The sequence below is a fragment of the Nothobranchius furzeri genome, chromosome 12 (genome assembly GCF_043380555.1).
Source record: "Nothobranchius furzeri strain GRZ-AD chromosome 12, NfurGRZ-RIMD1, whole genome shotgun sequence".
Classification (NCBI taxonomy): Eukaryota; Metazoa; Chordata; class Actinopteri; order Cyprinodontiformes; family Nothobranchiidae; genus Nothobranchius; species Nothobranchius furzeri.
Window position 1 is genome coordinate 28,016,010 of NC_091752.1, and position 20,122 is coordinate 28,036,131.

At 43.9% G+C, this 20,122-nt stretch overlaps 1 protein-coding gene across 8 annotated transcripts in view; it reads left to right on the plus strand.

The window, feature by feature from the left end:
- The window catches only part of LOC107375798 (mitogen-activated protein kinase kinase kinase kinase 3), a 56,782-nt gene extending 37,663 nt beyond the window's left edge, over window positions 1-19,119 (plus strand). For 3 of the 8 annotated variants that reach the window (XM_054750258.2, XM_054750260.2, XM_070541977.1), the window contains 20 exons: window positions 4,354-4,406; window positions 4,555-4,593; window positions 5,440-5,511; window positions 9,027-9,078; window positions 9,170-9,536; window positions 12,808-12,914; window positions 13,064-13,105; window positions 13,268-13,352; window positions 13,483-13,562; window positions 13,674-13,734; window positions 13,858-13,975; window positions 16,414-16,472; window positions 16,646-16,749; window positions 16,931-17,102; window positions 17,181-17,249; window positions 17,365-17,457; window positions 17,548-17,618; window positions 17,798-17,853; window positions 18,140-18,196; window positions 18,803-19,119. In XM_054750258.2, the coding sequence (XP_054606233.2) occupies window positions 4,354-4,406; window positions 4,555-4,593; window positions 5,440-5,511; window positions 9,027-9,078; window positions 9,170-9,536; window positions 12,808-12,914; window positions 13,064-13,105; window positions 13,268-13,352; window positions 13,483-13,562; window positions 13,674-13,734; window positions 13,858-13,975; window positions 16,414-16,472; window positions 16,646-16,749; window positions 16,931-17,102; window positions 17,181-17,249; window positions 17,365-17,457; window positions 17,548-17,618; window positions 17,798-17,853; window positions 18,140-18,196; window positions 18,803-18,890 (1,845 nt within the window). In that variant the 3' untranslated portion in view covers window positions 18,891-19,119. The remainder of the gene's footprint in view (window positions 1-4,353; window positions 4,407-4,554; window positions 4,594-5,439; window positions 5,512-9,026; window positions 9,079-9,169; window positions 9,537-12,807; window positions 12,915-13,063; window positions 13,106-13,267; window positions 13,353-13,482; window positions 13,563-13,673; window positions 13,735-13,857; window positions 13,976-16,413; window positions 16,473-16,645; window positions 16,750-16,930; window positions 17,103-17,180; window positions 17,250-17,364; window positions 17,458-17,547; window positions 17,619-17,797; window positions 17,854-18,139; window positions 18,197-18,802) is intronic. The other 5 variants (XM_054750261.2, XM_054750262.2, XM_054750263.2 and 2 more) reach the window with 4 other exon arrangements.
- The last annotated feature ends 1,003 nt before the right edge of the window (window positions 19,120-20,122 follow it).

The window sequence follows — 20,122 nt, forward strand, 5'->3', positions numbered from 1 at the left end:
GTTGGTGACCCCTGTTTTATTTAGTCTGACCATGCTCCATTGACGGCTTTTGGTTGTGGGGCGGGTTCTACCGTTGTCTTTCAAATGATCTCCGCATTCCACTGGACAATAAATGTGACATACTCTTGTTTCACTCTGTTGCATCATCCCACCCACCAGGCATAGAGTGCCCTGATTGGCCCACAAAGCGGATAAAGCTCTGTGATTTGTTCACTAAGCAGATAGAGCACTATGATTGGCCCACCATTATGGACCAATCACAGCTCTTTATGTGTTTGAAACCCCTCTAGAGAGCTGTGATTGGCTAGCCAGAGTCCTGGTAGGAGCTGCTGAGGTTCCAATGGAGCGTGTCTAGACCAAACTTTGCAAAGCAAGAATTGGGTCTAGTTCACTAGGCTAGTGGGCAACGACAGTGAGACCTAGAGAGGTGTGATTGGGAGGAACGGCCCCCCGATCTAAATTCGAGTGGTGTTTTGTTATTAGACTTCTGTGCCAGTCATGGATTGTCCATAATGAACACCATGTTCAGACATAAAGGTGTCCATATGTGCTCTTGGCACCAGGATACCTTAGGCCGCAGCTTAATGATCGACTTTGTTGTTTTTTCATCTGACTTGCGGCCGCACACTTGGATATTCGGGTGAAGAGAGGGACGGAGCTGTCAACTGACCACTACCGGGTGGTGAGTTGGCTCAGATGGTGGGGGAAGATGCCGGTCAAACTAGGCAGGCCAAAATGTATCGCGAGGGTCTGCTGGGAACATCTGGCAGAGTCTCCTGTCAGAAGGAGCTTCAGTTCCCACCTCCGACAGAACTTCCAAAATGTTCCGGGGGATGCGGGGGACATTGAGTCTGAATGGACCCTGTTCCGTGCCTCCATTGTTGAGGCAGCTGACCGGAGCTCTGGTCGCAGGATCGTCTGTGCCTTTTGTGGTGGCAACCCCCGAACCCGCTGGTGGACACCGGTGGTTAGGGATGCTGTCAAGCTGAAGAAAGAGTCCTATCAGGTCTTTTTGGCCTGTGGGACTCCATAGGCAGCTGACGGGTACCGGCAGTCCAAGCGGAACGCGGCTCAGGTGGTCGCCAAGGCAAAAACTCGGGCATGGGAGGAGTTCGGTGAGACCATGGAGCAAGACTTCCGTACAGCTTTGAGGAGATTCTGGACTGCCATCCGGCGCCTCGGGGAGAAAGCAGTGCGCTACCAACACTATCTATAGTGGGGACGGTGTGCTGCTGACCTCTACTCAGGATGTTGTGGATCGGTGGGCAGAATACTTCAAAGACCTCCTCAATCTCACCGACACGTCTTCCAGTGAGGAAGCAGAGTCTGGGGACTTTGGGTTGGCCTCTCAAATCTCTGGTGCTGAGGTCACTGAGGTGGTTAAAAAGCTCCTCTGTGGCAAGGCTCCAGGGGTGGATGAGATCCGCCCGGAGTTCCTTAAGGCTCTGGATGTTGTAGGGCTGTGGTGTATTCCAACTACAGGGCGATCACACTCCTGAGCCTTCCTGGTAAGGTCTATTCAGGGGTTCTTGAGTGGAGGGTCCGTCGGATTGTTGAACCTCAGATTCAGGAGGAGCAATGTGGTTTTCGTCCTGGCCGTGGAACAGTGGACCAGCTCTATATCCTTAGGGGGATCCTGGAGGGTGCGTGGAAATTTGCCCAACCAGTCTACATGTGTTATGTGGATTTGGACAAGGCATTTGACCACGTCCCTCGGGGGGGTCCTGTGGGTCCTGTGGGGGGTACCCCGGAGTATGGGGTACCAGGCCCTCTGATATGGGCTGTTAGGTCCCTGTATGATCGGTGTCAGAGCTTGATCCGCAATGCCGGCTGTAAGTCGGGCTCGTTCCCAGTAAGAGTTGGACTCTGCCAAGGCTGCCCTTTGTCACCGATTCTGTTCATAACCTTTATGGACAGGATTTCTAGGCGCAGCCAAGGTGTAGAGGGCATCCGTTTTGGTGGCGTGAGGATCAGGTCTCTGCTTTATGCAGATGATGTGGTCCTGTTGGCTTCATCAGAACGTGATCTTCAGCTTTCGCTGGGATGAGAATCTGCTCCTCTAAATCTGAGACCATGGTCTTGATTCGGAAAAGGGTAGAATGCCTTGTTGAATGTCTTGGTGAAGAGAGAGCTGAGTCAGAAGGCGAAGCTCTCGATTTACCAGTCGATTTACGTTCCTACCCTCACCTATGGGTAGTGACCGAAAGAACGAGATTGCGGATACAAGTGGCCGAAATGAGTTTTCTCCGAAGAGTGGCTGGGCTCTCCCTTAGAGATAGGGTGAGAAGCTCGGTCATTCGGGAGGGGCTCAGAGTAGACCCACTGCTCCTCCACATCGAGTGGAGCCAGTTGAGGTAGCTCGTGCATCTGGTCAGGATGCCTCCAGGACGCCTCCCTGGTGATGTTTTCCGGGCACGTCCAACCGGGAGGAGTCCTAAAGGTAGACCCAGGACACGGTAGAGGGACTATGTCTCTCACCTGGCCAGGGAACGCCTTGTGATTCCCCCGGACGAGCTGGCCCAAGTGGCTGGGGAGAGGGAAATCTGGGCCTCTCACCTTAGGCTACTGCCCCTGCGACCCGACTCTGGATAAGCGGATGAAAATGGATGGATAGATGGAAGAAACAATATTTTCTGTAGCGCCTCTCAAGATAAAAAACAACTGAAGTGGCCTGGTTAATTGTCACTCGATCAAGTCGGGTGGCTTTTAGCCAATCAAATGACGCTTCTCTGATCACGTGACACCCGTGAGGCGTCGACTTGATCAAGTGACTTTTACTTTGGTTTGTGTCACCAGGAGGTCGCCTCATCTGTTGTTGAATTTCAGGTGTTGAATTTTAGAAGATAAAATTCTGCAATTATGTTTTACGGCTGATGTTTTTGCTGGTGTATTGTAAGTTTAAAAATTCAAATACATTATTTCACAGAATGAAACATCAGTGTCTAAAAAATGTCACATTCTGGTGAGACTGTATCTTCTATAATTGGCTGGCATGACTTATCTTCTGTTTTTCTGCTACTTTCCTTTCACTTTCTGTGGTCTAGCAACATTGCATTATTATCTGATTGCTTTAGTTTCACTGGATTCTCACAGAGAGAGTATAACTTTATGGTGATTTTCAAGCCCAGATTTGAGGCCTTGCTGCCACACTGACACCCTCGTTGGTGATTTGGCTAATTGTCATTAGCCTAAATGTAGTTTTTATGTTAACACATTCACTACCAATGACGACAAAAGTCGTCATTTGCATTTTTTTACTGTGTGGGCATCGGAACGAGCCCCCGCACTGTGAGAACAAACATCTCAGCTCTCAAGCCGATCTCCGTCCACATACGTCACACGTCACGTGATCAGGAAGCAGGAAATCCATGTGTTAGGAGATCGTTTTGTGCTGCTGCTGTAAAAAAAAGTGAGGCGCGAACCGGAAAAGCTTCTGCCAATCACAATTCAACAACGGATTATGAAAGAACGGATTACGCTTGAAACGCGCAGATTCTTCCTGATGTAAGAGATGAGTCTCCTCTTTGTTTTGGTTGTTTTGGCGTCGACATAATCCTAGCGTGCAACGTTCTGTGACTCTTAAACAGTAAAAACGGTGAGAAACGCTGGCAGCGAAGGGCTTTACCGATCAGGAAACGACTGGCAGCGAATGAGTTATTAAGTAAACTAAATACACAGCATGTGTAAACGAGCCTTCTATGGGGAGCCTAAGTCACACCCATCTACTAACGCATCATGGGTCCCCGGAAGAATGAGAACATGAATGCAAGTCAATGAGACAAAAAACGCTCTTTACTAATTCCGCTTGTTTTGTGCCATGGATTTCACATATGATGTCCGTGAATTTTAAACACACCTTTTTATGCCAAGAAAGTGCTTGTTTTCGAATGGGGGGGAACATTATTTTAGGTTTTGTGTGGAAATAAGTCCAGGACTACAAAGCGTCATCGAACCAGACATGGAGAAAATAGAAGGAAAATGGCTGTAAGTTCAAAATCTGGCCATGTGGTAAGTAGCAGCTACGCTAGGAGAATGATGATCCTGTGGTGACATCATATATGCGACGTCTGATTTGTAGTCATGTTAATTATGAACTTTTACAAGCTGATAAATCTCGAAGTACGTGACTGGCATGGTCGAAACGCACATCATTACGTTTGATTTAAATTGAAGTAGAACATATGTGTGATCCAGGGTGTAAGGGAAAGCGGATTAGATAATAGCTTTTTAGCCCCGTTGACTTGCATATATTTTTTCGTTCTTCCGGGGACCCATGGGCCGACTGGAAAGGGAGGAGACTTGGACTCCTTATAGTGAACGGGAACAAAGAGCTAACCTGTTTTTGTGTTATAGGACTTGCAGCTGGATTATAGCCCTGATTCACCAAACCTGCTGGGAGAAAACAAGTAAGTCTCGTTGTTTTCTGATTCTGGATCTTTATTCTTCTTCAGCCTTTCTTTATCTGTATCGACAGACAAGAGCTTTTTGGATTAACTAGTGAGGATTTTAAGTTTTTAACCTTTTTTCTTTTATTCACATTTATTTCATTACCAGGAGCCTCCTTAAATCTGTGGAGGAGGAGCTTCAGCAGAGGTGAGTCAGACTCTTTCTTCTCGGTTGACCGATGCCTCGATCTGCTGGTCTTTTAACCGCACTCACTCATCAGCCAATCACTTAACGGCAGGACTAATGGTGCCAGTCACATGCAACTAACGCTGCTGTAATGTCTTCAGGCTATCGCAGCTCTTGGCGCTCTAGAAGCTGCTGTTTGGCTTTTGTTTTTCTGCCGTGGCTATATAATCAAGAGAACGCTGTGCTGCTTAGGAGCTTCTTGCAGAGTGCATGACTCACACACACACACACACACACACGCACTGTTCATTCACACATTGTCTACTTACTGTAATTAAAGATGCATCGTGTTTGCAGCATTATACTGGCAAGTCTCTGGAAAGATGTGTTCAAAAGCTGGTGATTGTAATTATTATGTGCTTTGTGATTTTTCTGTGAGGCCTTCTTAATATCAGCCAAACTAGTGTTTGAGTTTAAAAGAGAATCTCAGGATGTGTGTGATCGGTCACTTTCATTTTTGAATTTTATAGAGGATAATTCTGAGAAGTTTAATGTAATATGTCGAAGAGATGCAGAAAAGTATAGATTTGTAGGAAAAAGAGTCTTTTAATTATTTAGTTGGACGTGTAGAAGTAGAGTCTGGCCTTGGTGGAGATGTCAGACGTAGTTTATGAACCAAGCTTTACTCAGCTCTCCCTCCCCCTCCTCCCTCTGCCTTCATCCTCTTCCTCCTGGTGTACTCCCATCTCCTTTGCTTGCTCCTCTCACCCCTCTGTCTCATTTTCTTTCCCTTTTCTCCTGCAAAAACCTCTACTTCCCATTTTCCTTTCCTTTCAACGCCCCTCCTGTCTTCCCCTCCTCTCCCAGGGGCCATGTGGCACACTTAGGGGATGATGAGGATGATGATGATGGTGCAGATGATGATGAAACTCACACTCAGTAAGTTCCTCTCTCAGCCTCAGAAACTGGAAGCCTCCTCTTTCATGTCTCCTCGTCCCAGTTTTTTTAATTATTATTTTCCCCGCGTGGCCTTTCCTCAAAAGGGAAAAGATGAGGATGAGGAGGAAACATGGAGGAAGGCTTCCTGTATTTGCCACAGTTTCATCCACGCATCTCGATGCAGCACACCAGCCATCGCGCCACATATGCCACCTGTGTGTGTGTGTGTGTGTTTCACGCTGTTTCTGCTGCAATTTGGTGTGAAGTTTTAACGCTACTAACATTTATCTTGAGCTCATAAAGTCACAGTTGGTGGTGTTTACTCTTAACTGGTTGTGAATGTGTCCATAGACGCCCCATCGATTGAGATCTGAAAATGAAGACTTCTTCAGAAATAATCAGATTATAAATCAGAAGAATCTTGAAGTAGCATTAAAATCTCACCCAAGTTCACTTTCATTTTTTCTACATAAACCCTGTCCTAATCGCTGTCCTCCCCGCTTTGTGTGTGTGTGTTGTCTGTACTGTAAAAATGGTTGCACTGGCACCTAGCCCCATCTCCTGCTGTGTAAAACCCAAAGTGTTCCTTCATGACTACATTTTTCCACCACAGTCAGAAAAGGGATCTTGTGCTTTTACGTTGTTGGATTTTAGCTGTTCGCTACAGAGCACACGACCTTGTGTTGGATACGTTCTTAGACTGACTGCAGCCAATTGGATGTAGCTGTTTCCAGCTATTAATGCACTAAATAAAGCTCCAGGACTAACATCATTTGGTACAATATAACATTTGATATCTGTTAACATACACACAAGACTTAAAATTTCTGTTTAACACTTAATCCTTAATTTAAACATTGTTATTTTGTCTCATTGCTCATCTCCCAATGGGACACACTAAATGAGGTTCCACAAATCTTGCTGCTTCCTCTTCAGAAAAGTGCACACACCGGCATTCTACCCCCACAGTGGGAGCTTTGTCTACTGTAATAGTGTAAACTTTGTTTGTACTAATAAGGTTTACAGTATTATATTTCCACCCACAGTTAAATATGTGTGTATGAGTTCAGCTGGTATCTGACTGGGCTGTGACTGTAACTGAGAAGCATACAGATGTTCACTTATAGACTGACCCTGAGTTGATTCGTACGACACTTGGGACGAGTTTTATATCTCGGCCTGGTCACACAAGGCATTTGTAAATGGATACAAACCGCTCCTGTCGCAAAGTGTCTCCCATTTGTTTTTAGATTTTATTTTATTTCAATTTGAAACAAGTTCCAGATACACACAACAAATATTTTGAAAGCAGGCTTGGATTTATGACTCTTAAAGGTGCGTGTACTTTCTTGGAAAAAGCCATTCAAGCGAACTACGTTTAAATAATAGTCAAATGTCCGACCCACTTTCTTCAGACTCCCCCCTCTGGAGTCATAGAATCTGATGGTTGCAGAAAATGGTACAACACCGATGTCGGTACAGGATCGGCTCAGGGTCCTTCGACTGCCGATGACGTCACATTACTGCAAATCTACTCAGCTTTCACACATACGTTTTGGAAAGACATCAGCAGTTTGGTTAATAAATTCTTGTTTGTTAACACCTAAATGTTTTCTTTATAATTGTAATTTGTTAATAAAAAACCATATTATCTTTGATTTGTAAAGAAACTGCATAAAACCAGCATCAGACTGACAAAAAATAGAACAGTTCTTATATGTGAAGCCATATCTGTTTGTATTAATGTGGAGTTCGTCTGTATATTTCCTTAGTTGTTATCTAAATACATTATTTGACTCAAAATATTGCTTGGTGTCTTTCAATGAAGTTCTTATATTTTATTTTGCCCCATTTCATCAACATCAAGAGCTTTTGAGGGTCACCGTTTATCATTTGCTTATATTTTACATTTCCTTTAGAAATTCAAACATATTTTCTCCAAAAAGTGTTGATTTTTGGACTACAGGACTACAACCGCTAAGACTACGACAGCAAATTTGTTCTGACCAATCAAAGTCATAACGTGATAACGTCACTTCCGTAAGCTTCATGTTCAGCCAATCAATTACTTTGACGTCATCGGCAGTCGAAGGACCCCGAGACGATCCTGTACCGACACCGGCTTGTGACTCTAACGTGCGAGTGTTACACACACCTCTGCTGAGCTGCTGTGAAGGTCAAAACTTCCAGAGCCAACTCTGAACCAAACAGAACACCAACCACCCCCACCTGCCTTTAGTATGCTAGCATATGTAGCGTGTGGTGTTTTTATGGTGATAAATAGGTCATTTGTAGCAGTTCATTGCCAACGACAGTCCAGGGAAACCCCACCACTAACAAGTAGAAACTTCCAGAACCAAATACTTCTTTGTCTGCAAAGGTGCGAAGACATGCAGCGGCATTATCCTTCAAAGCATAGGGTCAGAGGGCAGGCGTATGGGTGGGTTATTATCCAACCACTGATACCAGGGACCAGAACACTGATTGGTAGAGGTTTGTCTGGGATTTTATATTTCAGAGGTAATTAAATTTTTTATTTATTTGACAAAATATAAAACTTTTTGGTTGCCATCAGTATTAGAGGAGCGTTTCAAACAATATGGCAAAGATGTTGCAGAAAAGCATCTCCCACTGCACCTTTTGGAGGAATTTCTGAACCTTCGTGAATTCTGTAGCCGATTTATCTCCAGCAGCCCCAGCCCAGTCAGATCCCGCTGTACTGATGAATGAAGTTCATATTTTATTTCTCTGAAGTGTGTGTTCATCCACCACTCGACTTCATCACTGTGACTCAAGCCGTTTTCACTCATGTGCTGCAGGCCTGAAATGTGCCCGGTTATGAGAACACACACATACATGTGTATTTTTGGGATTTGATCTTGTTTTCCAGTTCACACACCCCTTATTGTGAAATCTTCAGAGGATCAGCGATGTGTGTTTGCCTCCCACTCACTCAGATGTTGTGCTGTATAGAATTGATGCAGCTTTGAAATCGACACAAGAGCAGCGATGCAGGAGCCTCGTTCATTTTAACCGGCTAACAATGTAAACTCCACTTTGCGTCATTTTCATCTCACCTTCTGAAAAGCTCCACACAGTTTCCCATCAGCAGCATTAGTGACTGACAGCTGCAGAAAACATCTCAACAGATCATGAGTGAAAACGGCTTTATTGTGTTTTGTGTCCTTCAAACCACGACTCGTTCTCGTTTTGATTGCTGTTATCATGTAACTTTGTACATCTAAGGTGTAAACCTTGTTGTGAGTTCATTTTTCGCTATTTCAGCTCTTGTCTACAGTCAAACTCATTATTTTCTGTGTAATTGTGAAAAAGGTGAATTTTTGCACCCAACATGTTTTAATACAAGAAAATGAGTGTAACCTACTGAAGCTGTGCTTAATGAGGAAAGCAGATGTGACCATTAAAACCGACCCTTTAGTACTAACGTGTTTATCATGTTTATGTTGTTTTGTTGCAGTTTTTAATCTTAAATTCTTTATATTCCCACTCTCCAGTAAATCAAGTACTATCAAAAGGCCCAAGGACCCGCCCCCTCTCCCTCCTAAGGTAGAAACAATTGCATTTTTCACAGACTGCTTTTAATTTCAATATTTTCCCCCAGGAAAATAAAATCCATCTTGGTCTTTATTTCCTCCAGCCGAAATCCCTCAGCTCATCCAAACCGCCTCAACAGAAGCCGGATGATAGTCATTCACACCACGAGGACGACAGCGGAGGAGGAGGTACCATCAAACGTTGTCCAGTTCCAGAGACGGCGAGCCCCGCCAAGCCTGCCTCTAACGTCCCCCCAAGGCCTCCACCCCCGAAGCTGCCGCCCCACCGCCGCAGTAGCCTAGGTAACGACAGCCCGCAGCACAAAGACGTGGAAAACTCTGCTCCAGAGGATGATGATGGGAGCTTTAGGCATTTCTGGGAGTGGCTCCATACGCCTCACACAGAGGAGGAGCTGGAGGAGGCGTGGGAGGTGCTGAAGGAGGTGAAAGAGGAGCAGGAGAAGGAAGAGAGTAAGAGCAGCTGATTGGTAGCTGGTAGCATCCTCAGACCCCGTTGTTTCCTTCAGTTGTCTGGCCTCCCATTAGTCGGTCTCTGTAGACTAATCAATTTAATTGTTTCATGAGTCCATTAACAACAATACTGCTTTGTCTTTTTTGTTTTTATTTAAAGTTTATTCTGTTTACCAGCTCCCTCTAAGTTTGATTGTGTCTTCTGAAACCTGAGTTTTTAATCCAATCAACCAGAAGCTGCTAACACCTTCTCCTTACCTCCTAGGAGGGAGACGGAAGAGGAGAAATCCTAAACTTTGTCTATCAGATGCATATGGAAGTAAAATGGTGCTTAAAAAATTCTGTTTTTGAATGTGGAATCGACTAGAGAAAGTTGTGTTAGTGACAGAATCCAAGTTTAAACTGGGACGATACCAGTATAGGAGCCTCTCCTCCTTTTAAGATGTAAGTTTGCTTTGGTGTTTGGTCCTTCAAGGATTATTGTGACTTACTCTCTGATGGACATCGTCTTTTTTTCTGTCATTGTGGACAGGGCAGGGGTGCTTGACTGCTTAAAGAAATGTATTTGTCATTATTGGTAAAGTCGATTTTAAGTTCTGGTTCCTACCAAAGTGCTTCACTTGTCCTATAAAAGTAGTTAAAGCTGCTAAACAACATGGTCTGTTAGCCATCATCCCTGGGCCGCGTCCGCCTGATCCCAGAACCCACATTGTCAGAGGAAACAAGATGGTGCTAAACACCAGTTGCTGTTTTCTATGTCCAAACCTCTTTTGTTTTCCACAACTTCAAATAGTGTTTTTATGGGTTGTTGGTTTCAGACCGGGCTGAGTTATAGAAGGATCTTTGTGCGCGTGTGTTAGTGGCTGTGTGGCAAAACACACCATCTATACACAACGTACACTATTAAAGGGACTTTACGGACTTTAGAATTTGTATGCTCGCGATTGCCCCCTCAGGCCAAAAGCGTAACGGCAGCTTCAATAGTAGGCTCGTGCACGAGGCGCGCATGCTGTACGTGCACACTCCTTAACGAAGATAACAGCTGAGATAGTCCCGCGTGTGTGTGGCCCGGAGGACAGAGTACAGGAGAACGCGCAGCTAATTAATTAAATAATTTGGTTCTGTACCTTTCTCTTCAGCACAGCCGACAAAGGTTTATGATGGGTCAGTCCTCCTGCATGCTCAGATCATTCCCTTCCCTTGCTTGAAAAATCGTTCCAAAATGAAAGTTGAACCCACATCTTTTTTATCTGTGAATTCAATGCCGTTCGGCGAGTCTCGAATAAAAATTTGAGCATCTTACTGTAGAAAAAATACCATTCATGTAAAAAAGAAACTAAATGAACTATGTTCCCACCCAGAATCAAACCCAGGTCTTCTGCACGAGAGTCAGACATCTTACTAGGTGAGCTAAAGCGCCAGTGACATGCATTGTATCTGTAACATTTATATCCTTGATGACAGCTGAAACAATGTCAAACCAAAGAACGGTTTGAAGCGAAAATGGCTATTTTGTTGCTAATGTGCAGGAAATATCTAGAAGGAAGTAGCTAAGGGTCCTCAGAAATGTAGCTAGGTTCATCACTAGGCGTTAGGAACAGCGACAAAGTCGCTGAGTTGGCACAGCCTCACTCTCTGCTGCTAAAGCTACTGATAGCAAATGCTACGGGCTATGCGTGAACGCCCATGAAGCAGCCTGCTCAACCCGAGCAGCTCTCTTTTTCTGTGATTTTACAGAAAAACAGGCAATCACAGTAAAAATGCCAGGGCTCATGCTACAGGACCAGGGCATTGCAGGAGAATGTATGAAGAAGAAATGTATTATTTCTATACATGTTTTGACTGTCAAACTTCCATAATGCCCCTTTAAGAACGTTAGTGGGTAAAATCCTCGATATATAAACACTTAAACTTCTGAAGACAAAAGGAGGTTTAGAGAGAGGATTAAAATCTGTATTAAAGTTATTAAAAGCCTGTATGAGCTCTAGGATGGCTGAAAACGTCGGTCCAATCCGCCTGTGTTTTATCCACAAATCCACTTGGGAGATATTTATTCCTATTCAACAGAAAGCCCTGGACCCTTCACTCATGAAAAACAAAGGTCTGAAGGTCACGATTATTGTTGTTTCAAGGAAAGTTGGGCCGATCTCTTCTGAAAACTGAAAGCCGTGGCCGTGCTAGTAGCAGCAGTTAGCTCTGACAAGCAGTCAGCGGTATTCGCACCTGTGGGCGATGGCCAAAGAAAGCATACGTTTTTGCTGTGACTGCAAAGCTGGGTACGTTGGCAATAAGCATGTCCCTATTTATTTCTTTGTTATAAAGATCGCAGGTTGAGGCACCTGAATCGGAACGTGAAGACATAACTCTGTGGATTATAAATACACGAAGTCACAAGGACTTACCATGAACTAAATGAGCCTCACAGGCTTTCGTCGGAGAGTCCTGGTCACTCGCAATGATCTCTTTGGTATTTTGCGGTTGTTTACGGAGGAAATTCCACTAAAACTTTTTTCAAGCCTTCGACGGGCCAAACAATCAACCACAGAGCAAGAATGATCCATCTGCTTAGCTAAATCCTTCTCCTAACGTGCAAAACATTTGAATTATCGGCTAAATATGTTGTTTCTTGCCACCCAGTCCCGTGTCACAAAGGATCCTCCTATTGGCAGAGGTTTTTAGACAAATGCAAGGCATTCATTTTTTTGTAGCTATACTGTGTTAGAACGTTCAGATGCATGTAAAAATGCTTTAAGCTAGCCTGTTTTGCAGACTGTAGCTTTAAATCTGTAAAAAGGCTGTAAAGGTAATGATGGATGCCTAAAGGCAAAGGAGCTCTTTCATCCACCATTTCATATGAATTTCTCTTAAAGAGAATTTTAAATAGCTGAATTAGTCAAGTTTAGTTTTTAAATTTACTTCCGCTGATCTCTACGGTGCTGGCACTTAACCACACCCATCAGCTGATCAGAAGTCTGTCTTTTCATGCCATCGGTGTGGCTTGTGAATGAGTCGTGTGTGTAGGTTCGTTTTGTCGACCGGCGTCTGGCAGGTTCACTCCCTCCATTGCTCATGATTAAAAATTATCCTCTGTATTCTTCCTGCTAGCCTATTCCCTCCCTCCCTCTCTCATTCTGCTCCCAAGAGTTTTTTTGCTGTAACACCTCCCTCTCGGTCTTCTCTCTAAGCTTAGTTTGCTCCAATATTACCAACACACACTGTCTGTCCTTCACACACTCACTGAAGTCCATCTGTGGTGTTGTGGTCATCGTAGGTAATGGGCTGAACTCTCCCCAAAATGGTGAGAGGGAAAGTCCGGGAGAGAGGCAGTCCACCATGCCTCCTAGTGTCCCCACGCGGAAGGAGAAGAAGGACGTTCCGGTAAGGAAACACCAGGGATCTGACATGGATCCGAAGGTCTTAGCTAGGCTCACTGTGCTGTATAATAGAAGAGGTGGAATTAGAAAATAAAATGAACCTTTTTTTTGTTTTTTTGTTGTTTTAATAATGGATTTTTTTCTCTGCCATAGAAGCCCATGAGCAACGGTCTCCCTCCGACCCCCAAAGTCCATGTAAGGATCAGTTTTGCTAACTGTAAACATGGGATCAATGATACTCAGGATCATTTTCTCACTTTTAAAACCTTTTTTTGCCTTCAGTTGTAGTTTAGGTTGCATGTTTTTTCAGGAATTAAATCCTAATCCCTCACATCTCATGTTCTGACCTGTCTGCAGATGGGTGCCTGTTTTTCCAAGGTCTTCAACGGCTGTCCACTAAAGGTCCACTGTGCCACTTCCTGGATCAACCCCGACACCAGAGGTAGGAAACCAGATGTTACACCGAATGATCAGTGTAGACTTGGACCCAAACTGCCCTGTTTCTATATGTACGTGTATATATAACTGCTGTTTTGCTTTTAGTAAAAAGGTCAGATCTTCCGTTGTTTCAGATCAGTATTTGATATTTGGAGCTGAAGAAGGAATCTACACACTAAACCTGAATGAGCTTCATGAGACGACGATGGAACAGGTGCGATTTAAAGATCGTAGTTCTGCTCTTTTGACAAAAACTAATAGGGTTGGGGTTAAACCGTTGTTTAAGTCATGTTTACATCATGTATTTTTCTGCATCTGCCTGTAGCTCTTTCCTCGGAGATGTACGTGGCTCTATGTCATGAACAACTGTCTTCTTTCTATATCTGGTGAGTCGTGAGTTTAAATAATTCCGTGACTTTTCAGCTTTCCTCTACTTGAAATAGCTCTTTACTATAGATGGAATAAATGTGACAGACATCTTTCTGCTTTTAAACTCTGATCTGTTGCAGGAAAAGCCTCCCAGCTGTACTCCCACAGTCTGAGTGGTCTCTTTGAACAGGCTCGACAGTTACAGAAGCTACCGGTAGCCATTCCCACACACAAGCTGCCTGATAAGATAATTCCAAGGTAACAACTAGGAATCAAAGCTGTCAGTTATTTTCAAACATTTTTTTCTTTCAATGGGATATTTTACAACCTTTTCATATTTTAAAATCATTTTCTTGAGCCGGTATGTGCTGAAATGACCCTTTACAGGGTTAACGAAGGGCCACTCAGCCCCTATCGCCCCCTGTAGCCAGAATATTCCTCTTGCAACTTCAGAGTTGCCGGTCCGGTCTCTTGGGACTTGGAAAAAAATGGACCTAAAGGGCCATTCCCACCTGTACCGGGTCGGCCCGGGCCGGGTAGCGTACGTTGTTTACATATCTGGGTGGCCTGGTATTTTTCTGGGCCAACCAAGGCTCATTCTCAGCCCTCTTCTCGAGGGGGTCTGCTCCAGGCCGACCAGGGCCAACACACCCACTGCTGACAGCAAATTCACACCTTCCATTAGAGCAAGCCTCTGATTGGTGGGTAGAATCAGCCCACATGGACTTAAGACAAGGATGTGTGGAATCAACCGGGCCAGGCTGGGGCCAACTGGGGCTACCCGGCCCGGGCCGACCCGGTACAGATAGGAATGGCCCATTACATACCTGATGCTGCAGTCTGCTTCCAGCACGTTTCCTGCATGTTTTAGATCATGAACACAGCTGATTTGTTTAATTTTGTGATGAATCACTTCTGTAGGCATCAAGGAAGGTTCGGAGATGTTTCAGCTGTTAGGTTAAGGTGTTAAAAAGACAAACACACAGCAAGGAGATAGATGTAGGTTTTGGTTCTGGACACTAGGTGGTGCTAAAAGCAAGCCAAAACTGCCTAGTCTCCCTTTAAAGTGGACACATTATGCAAAGCTCACCTTTTACATAATTCCCCTCTAGGATTACTAAAATTAATTTTGAATTTGAGTTTTGCATCCTTTTGTGCTGCCGTGTGGGCCTCTTCCGCCTCTATAAACATGCCAGATACGAAAACATTTTCCGGCTGTTTTCTGTCAGTGTTTGGTTTTAGGAATTATGCATCTAAAACAAGCAGTTTTACAAAAAGTCCCCATTTGTGATGTCACAGTTGGGGAAATTAGCAAAGAACCACCTCTCATGTGCACGCTCATGCTGGAGGAGCAGTCTCTCCCTGATATCAGCTTCTCGGCTTATTGACCCTTTGCACCTACGTCACCTAATCACGTGGGTCTGCCATACTGGACGGCAAAAGCATGTAAACAGTGAGCAGCACGAGTACTAAACAAAGGGAAAAGTAGAGCCTGAAATGGATTTTTGCGATCTTTAGCATTCCCTCTACTAGTTCAAACGCATGTTCAGTTATCGGAAGTAGCGCACCTAGATGGGGCTCATAGAGAGCGGTATTTACAAAAGTTAACTGTTATTAACTAGCTTACGAACGTTAGCTTAAGTTCTCTCTGCAGCTGTTCACTGATGTAAACAAGCTGCCTACTTTGCCTACATTTACCCGACTGGATTTATAACATTATGTTATAAACAGCATTTCACTTAACACCGAAGCTGATTTAAAAAATGTCCGGATCCCTACTAGTTTTTGTTGCTGGTGGTGTCACCGCGTGTTCAGCTGCTGCTCTCACACCGGGATGACAAGATCTCTCTTAACGGTGACGCTCGTACTAAATTGCGTAATTTTAACACGTAATCATACGTTGGAGCAATAATGTAATTAATTATCTCGCATTTCACTACAGTGGACGGTGCCGCGCGTCCTCCATGGTGAAATATCCATCCATCAGAAGAACGCATCACATTTGTCCCTGTCTTCGTCGTGAAATAATAAACGTTAACCTTACCTGGTAAAAACACGTCTGCTGTAAACCTGAGGGCTGCTAGTTCGTTTGATTGATCGCTGCAGTTCATCTCTGTCCTCAGTCTCGATCACCATTATTTGGGGGGGGATTTGAAAAACGAGTTTACTTTACATCCTTGTCTGTTAGTGCAGCCAGCCACGTAGCAAGTTGTTACCATTTTACTGTGAAACCAACTAAATAAAAGCGATCAAAGGCTACAAACGGGCTTGTTTTGACTAGCTTCACCAGAGTTTCAACGTGTGTAAACGGTCTTTTTGCCGTCCATCATGGCGAGTGGAGCAGTCCAATGAGTGGCGTGACATCACGTGCAAAGGGTCAATAGTGGCCTGAGTGGGGGTGGGTGTGGCCGACTCCAGGAAGCGCTGAAATGACTCATTCTGGAAGGTACTGAAACTGTTGAGAATAAAACAGCTGATACCAATTTATGTGAGACGGATTTAGTGCAAAGAACTTCATGAACTAGTTCTGTATAAACACTAGAGCTATTATAACTTGATATAAAAAGTCATATGTTTAAACTAGTTTTTCATTTGGAATATTTCCTCTTGTTTTATGAGATTTGTCATCGAAATTTAGTCAAAACACCAGCTTTGACTTATGCACTGTGAGCCTAATTTGGTGTTTGTTGTTACAGGAAGTTTGCTGTTTCCAATAAGATTCCGGACACTAAAGGGTGCCAAAAGTGTTGCGTTGGTGAGTTTCTGTAAAAGACACCCTCATCTATTTTCTGTCTAGCAGTCGTTCTGACTGATATCAGTTGCGATGATTATCAGAGGCTTAGTAAAAGTCTGATTTTAAAAATCTGCAGAGAAAAATCTTTATTTGGGGAGCGTTGCATAAACAGCATCTGTATTTTTTCCTGGCAGTGCGTAACCCCTACACAGGCCATAAATACCTGTGTGGAGCCTTTCAGTCTAGTGTCATGCTGCTGGAGTGGGTGGAGTCCATGCAGAGGTTTATGCTCATTAAGGTCAGTCCTGCTTCCCACCCAGGGTCTCATGTGGAACTGACTTTTGTTAAACAAAAAAAAAAAAAAAAAACATTTATTTATTCATTAAACTGACTTATGTTTGTTTGGTTTTTACGTAAACACTTTAAATTCCAAAACTATCTACAAAGTACTTATTTTTCCTCACTTATATCCGCCGCAGACCATCGATTTCCCGTTGCCATTTCCTCTGGAAGTCTTTGAGATGCTGGTGGTCCCGGAGCACACCTACCCGCTGATCTGTGTAGCGGTCAGCAAAGGATCCGAACTCAGCCAAGTGGTGCGGTTCTGCACCGTCAACCCCAACGCTACCTCCTCTTGGTTCACAGAAACAGGTCAGAACCGAGCGGCTGGTCCTGTTGGGTTAAAGCCTCACTAGACGCGTCAGGTTAATTTTGGTTTTCCCTCCACAGACGCACCGCAGACGTGTGTGATCCACGTCACGCAGCTGGAGAGAGACACCATTCTAGTCTGTCTCGACAGTAAGAGCAATATTTAAACTCTTGCTGATATTTGTAGGAAAATGCCATTTGTGTAATCCCTTTATCCGCTGTTTTTCCTCATCTGTTTCCTCATCCCTTTATCTTTTTTCCACAGGATGTATAAAAATAGTGAATCTCCAAGGTCGACTTAAGTCCAGCAGGAAGTTATCAGCCGAGCTCACCTTCAACTTCCAGATCGAAGGGATAGGTGAGGGAGAACAAACCCAGTCTTAAAAATATAGAACTAAACCAAACTTTATTATTGAGAGGACTTAAATATTGTTTCTTTGTCTGGTAGTTTGTCTTCAGGACAGTGTCCTGGCCTTTTGGAGACACGGCATGCAGGGACGAAGTTTCAAGACCAATGAGGTTAGAACGCCCATCGGTGCTTCTGCGTGTCCCTGTGTCTTCTTTAAAGTGTTGGCCATCACAATAGTCGCTTTAAATTGTTTAGTTAGAAAGCAGTATGTGTGGAAAACATGTAATCTTCTTCCGTTGTTTGAGCTGACGTGAGTTGATGATTTCTGTAACCTGTGATGTTCTCTCAGATCACTCAGGAGATCTCTGACAACACACGCATCTTCAGACTACTGGGGTCAGACAGGTGAGAGGCGTTTTTCCTCACGAGTCAGACAGCTAAGTGCTGTAACACAAGTAAAATATGTTTTCTTCACATTGTCATTCAAAACAAACAATGAAGTTCGTTTCAGATGTTTGTTTGTTTTTTGTGCCACATTGATCTGATTGTAACAACAGCAAAACAAATCGGCAGAGTTAGGTGCTAAAGGTTCAATCAGAACATCTTAGAAGGTTTTTAGGACTAGAGTGCATGTGTGAAAACATCAGCCAGGCACGCCGTTAACTTCCTCTCTGATGTGTTATGACTGAAGACGTGCTGATCGTAGACATCCAGAGGCTGGGGACAAATGTGGTCTCAAACTGCCCAGGTACAGTCGCCACTCGCTGGACACAGACCACTGAAAACCTGCGTCTTTCTGTCGGGATTCAGGAAAACTGTTTCTGGATTTACTGGAGGATTTGGGTCTCCTGGGTCTCTGTATGGCAGGGCTTTTCAATTCCGGGCCTCGAGGGCCGTTATCCAGGTTTTAACCCTGCTTCACCACACTTGATTTCAATTAGTAGGTGATTAACAGGTTTCTGCAGAGCCTGATGAGCTGCTGCACAGGTGATTCAACCATTACTTCAAGTGCGTGGGACCAGAGAAACCACTAAAACATGCTGGATACCGGCCGTCAAGGCCCGGAATTAAAATACCCCTGCTGTATGGGAGGAACTGGGAATGTTTGAGTTTTTCTATAGTTCTTCTTGGTGGAAACAAAACATGCTCTATGGTGCCCCTCCTCCTCCTCTCAATAACGAGGTGTAACATGCTTTGAATTAATCCTTTTTGGGTTTCTGGTTGTTGCAAATATTGGAATAAATCCTTTATTTCTTCTTGATTATTTTTTTTACCTGAAAACCAAAAACTTTCTGAAAATCTAAACTAAACCGGACCTTTTTGTGTCTGTGCTTTTGTGTGTGTGTGTTTGCAGAGTGGTGGTGCTGGAAAGCCGGCCGACGGACAACCCTACAGCCAACAGCAACCTCTACATCCTGGCGGGACATGAGAACAGCTACTGAATCCCACTTCGCCACCGTCAAATAGACACCTCAACACTAATGCAGACAAGGGACTCTTCCATCCCCTCACCTTCACCCACCCCCGCCCAGTCTGCTGGCATCACCCAGAGATGAGCGAGGAGTTTGCAGGTGCAGATATAGTTCACTCTTGGAGTTCCACCTGGATGTGTGTTGGTAACCTGTGAGTTGTGTTAGAACAGGCTGGCTTGTGTTAGTTTGTGACAAAAGAGAAACTAAACCTTTCCAGATACCTTCCCACCTCCTCATGTAGACTGTACTCGCGGGGTAAAAAGCATAGAGCAAGTCGATCTAGTCAACACTATAATAACTCTAGATATAATACTACTGCTTCTTGTGCTAAAGCTTCACAGAAGGGGCATCATGCAAGAAAACCCCACCCTTCCTTTGTATTCTCTTCCTGTTTTGTTTTTCAAAACTTCCCTTTATTTATTGTGGCATGATGTAACTAATAACCAGGGTGGCTGTTCTGAGCTGTTGTTTATTTCTTTTAAAAAGAACAAAAAAATTACTAACAATCGTTGCCACTTTTTGCTGCCATTCAGTTCCCGAACCCATCACTACACCACACAAGTGCTTAATCAGCCTCTATTTAATTTTTGTAAATATGAATGTATTTTTTCCTGACAGAGACAAACACTAAAACATCCAATGGTGTAGATAGGTGTGTTATATTTGCTCTGTAAAGCCGTGGAGACAGAACGGGTGTAAAGGAGGACTGGGACAGTAAAACAGGAAGTTGTTTTCATCCCGCATGCATCCTCTCTTCCTGCTCGTTTTCACATCAACCTGCAGACCGGCGGAGTTCTTTTTAAATCTTTTTTTTCTTCTTTTTTTAATGTTTTAAACAGATTTTTTGTTTTAATGCTTTTTTTATTTGTATTAAACCACTGGTGTTTAAAATTTGCACAGAGAGAAATGTATTTCATAAACAAATGTGATGCCATTATAATATATGACCATGTGTGTATGCACAGTTTATGACCATGTGTGTGAGTGTGTGTGCGCATGTGCATGTAGACGTCGAGTACGCACTTAAAAGTGCATTCTGTACAGATCTGGTCTCGACCCGGCTGACACTACTTTACTGGACCAACAGCAGAAATGGAAAAATTAGAAAGAGTTGGATCTACGCAGAAATAATAGAGTTAGCTAATTAAACAGTGAATTTAAGTAAAAACAAGTCAAGAACTAAATGTTTTCTTTTATTAAAC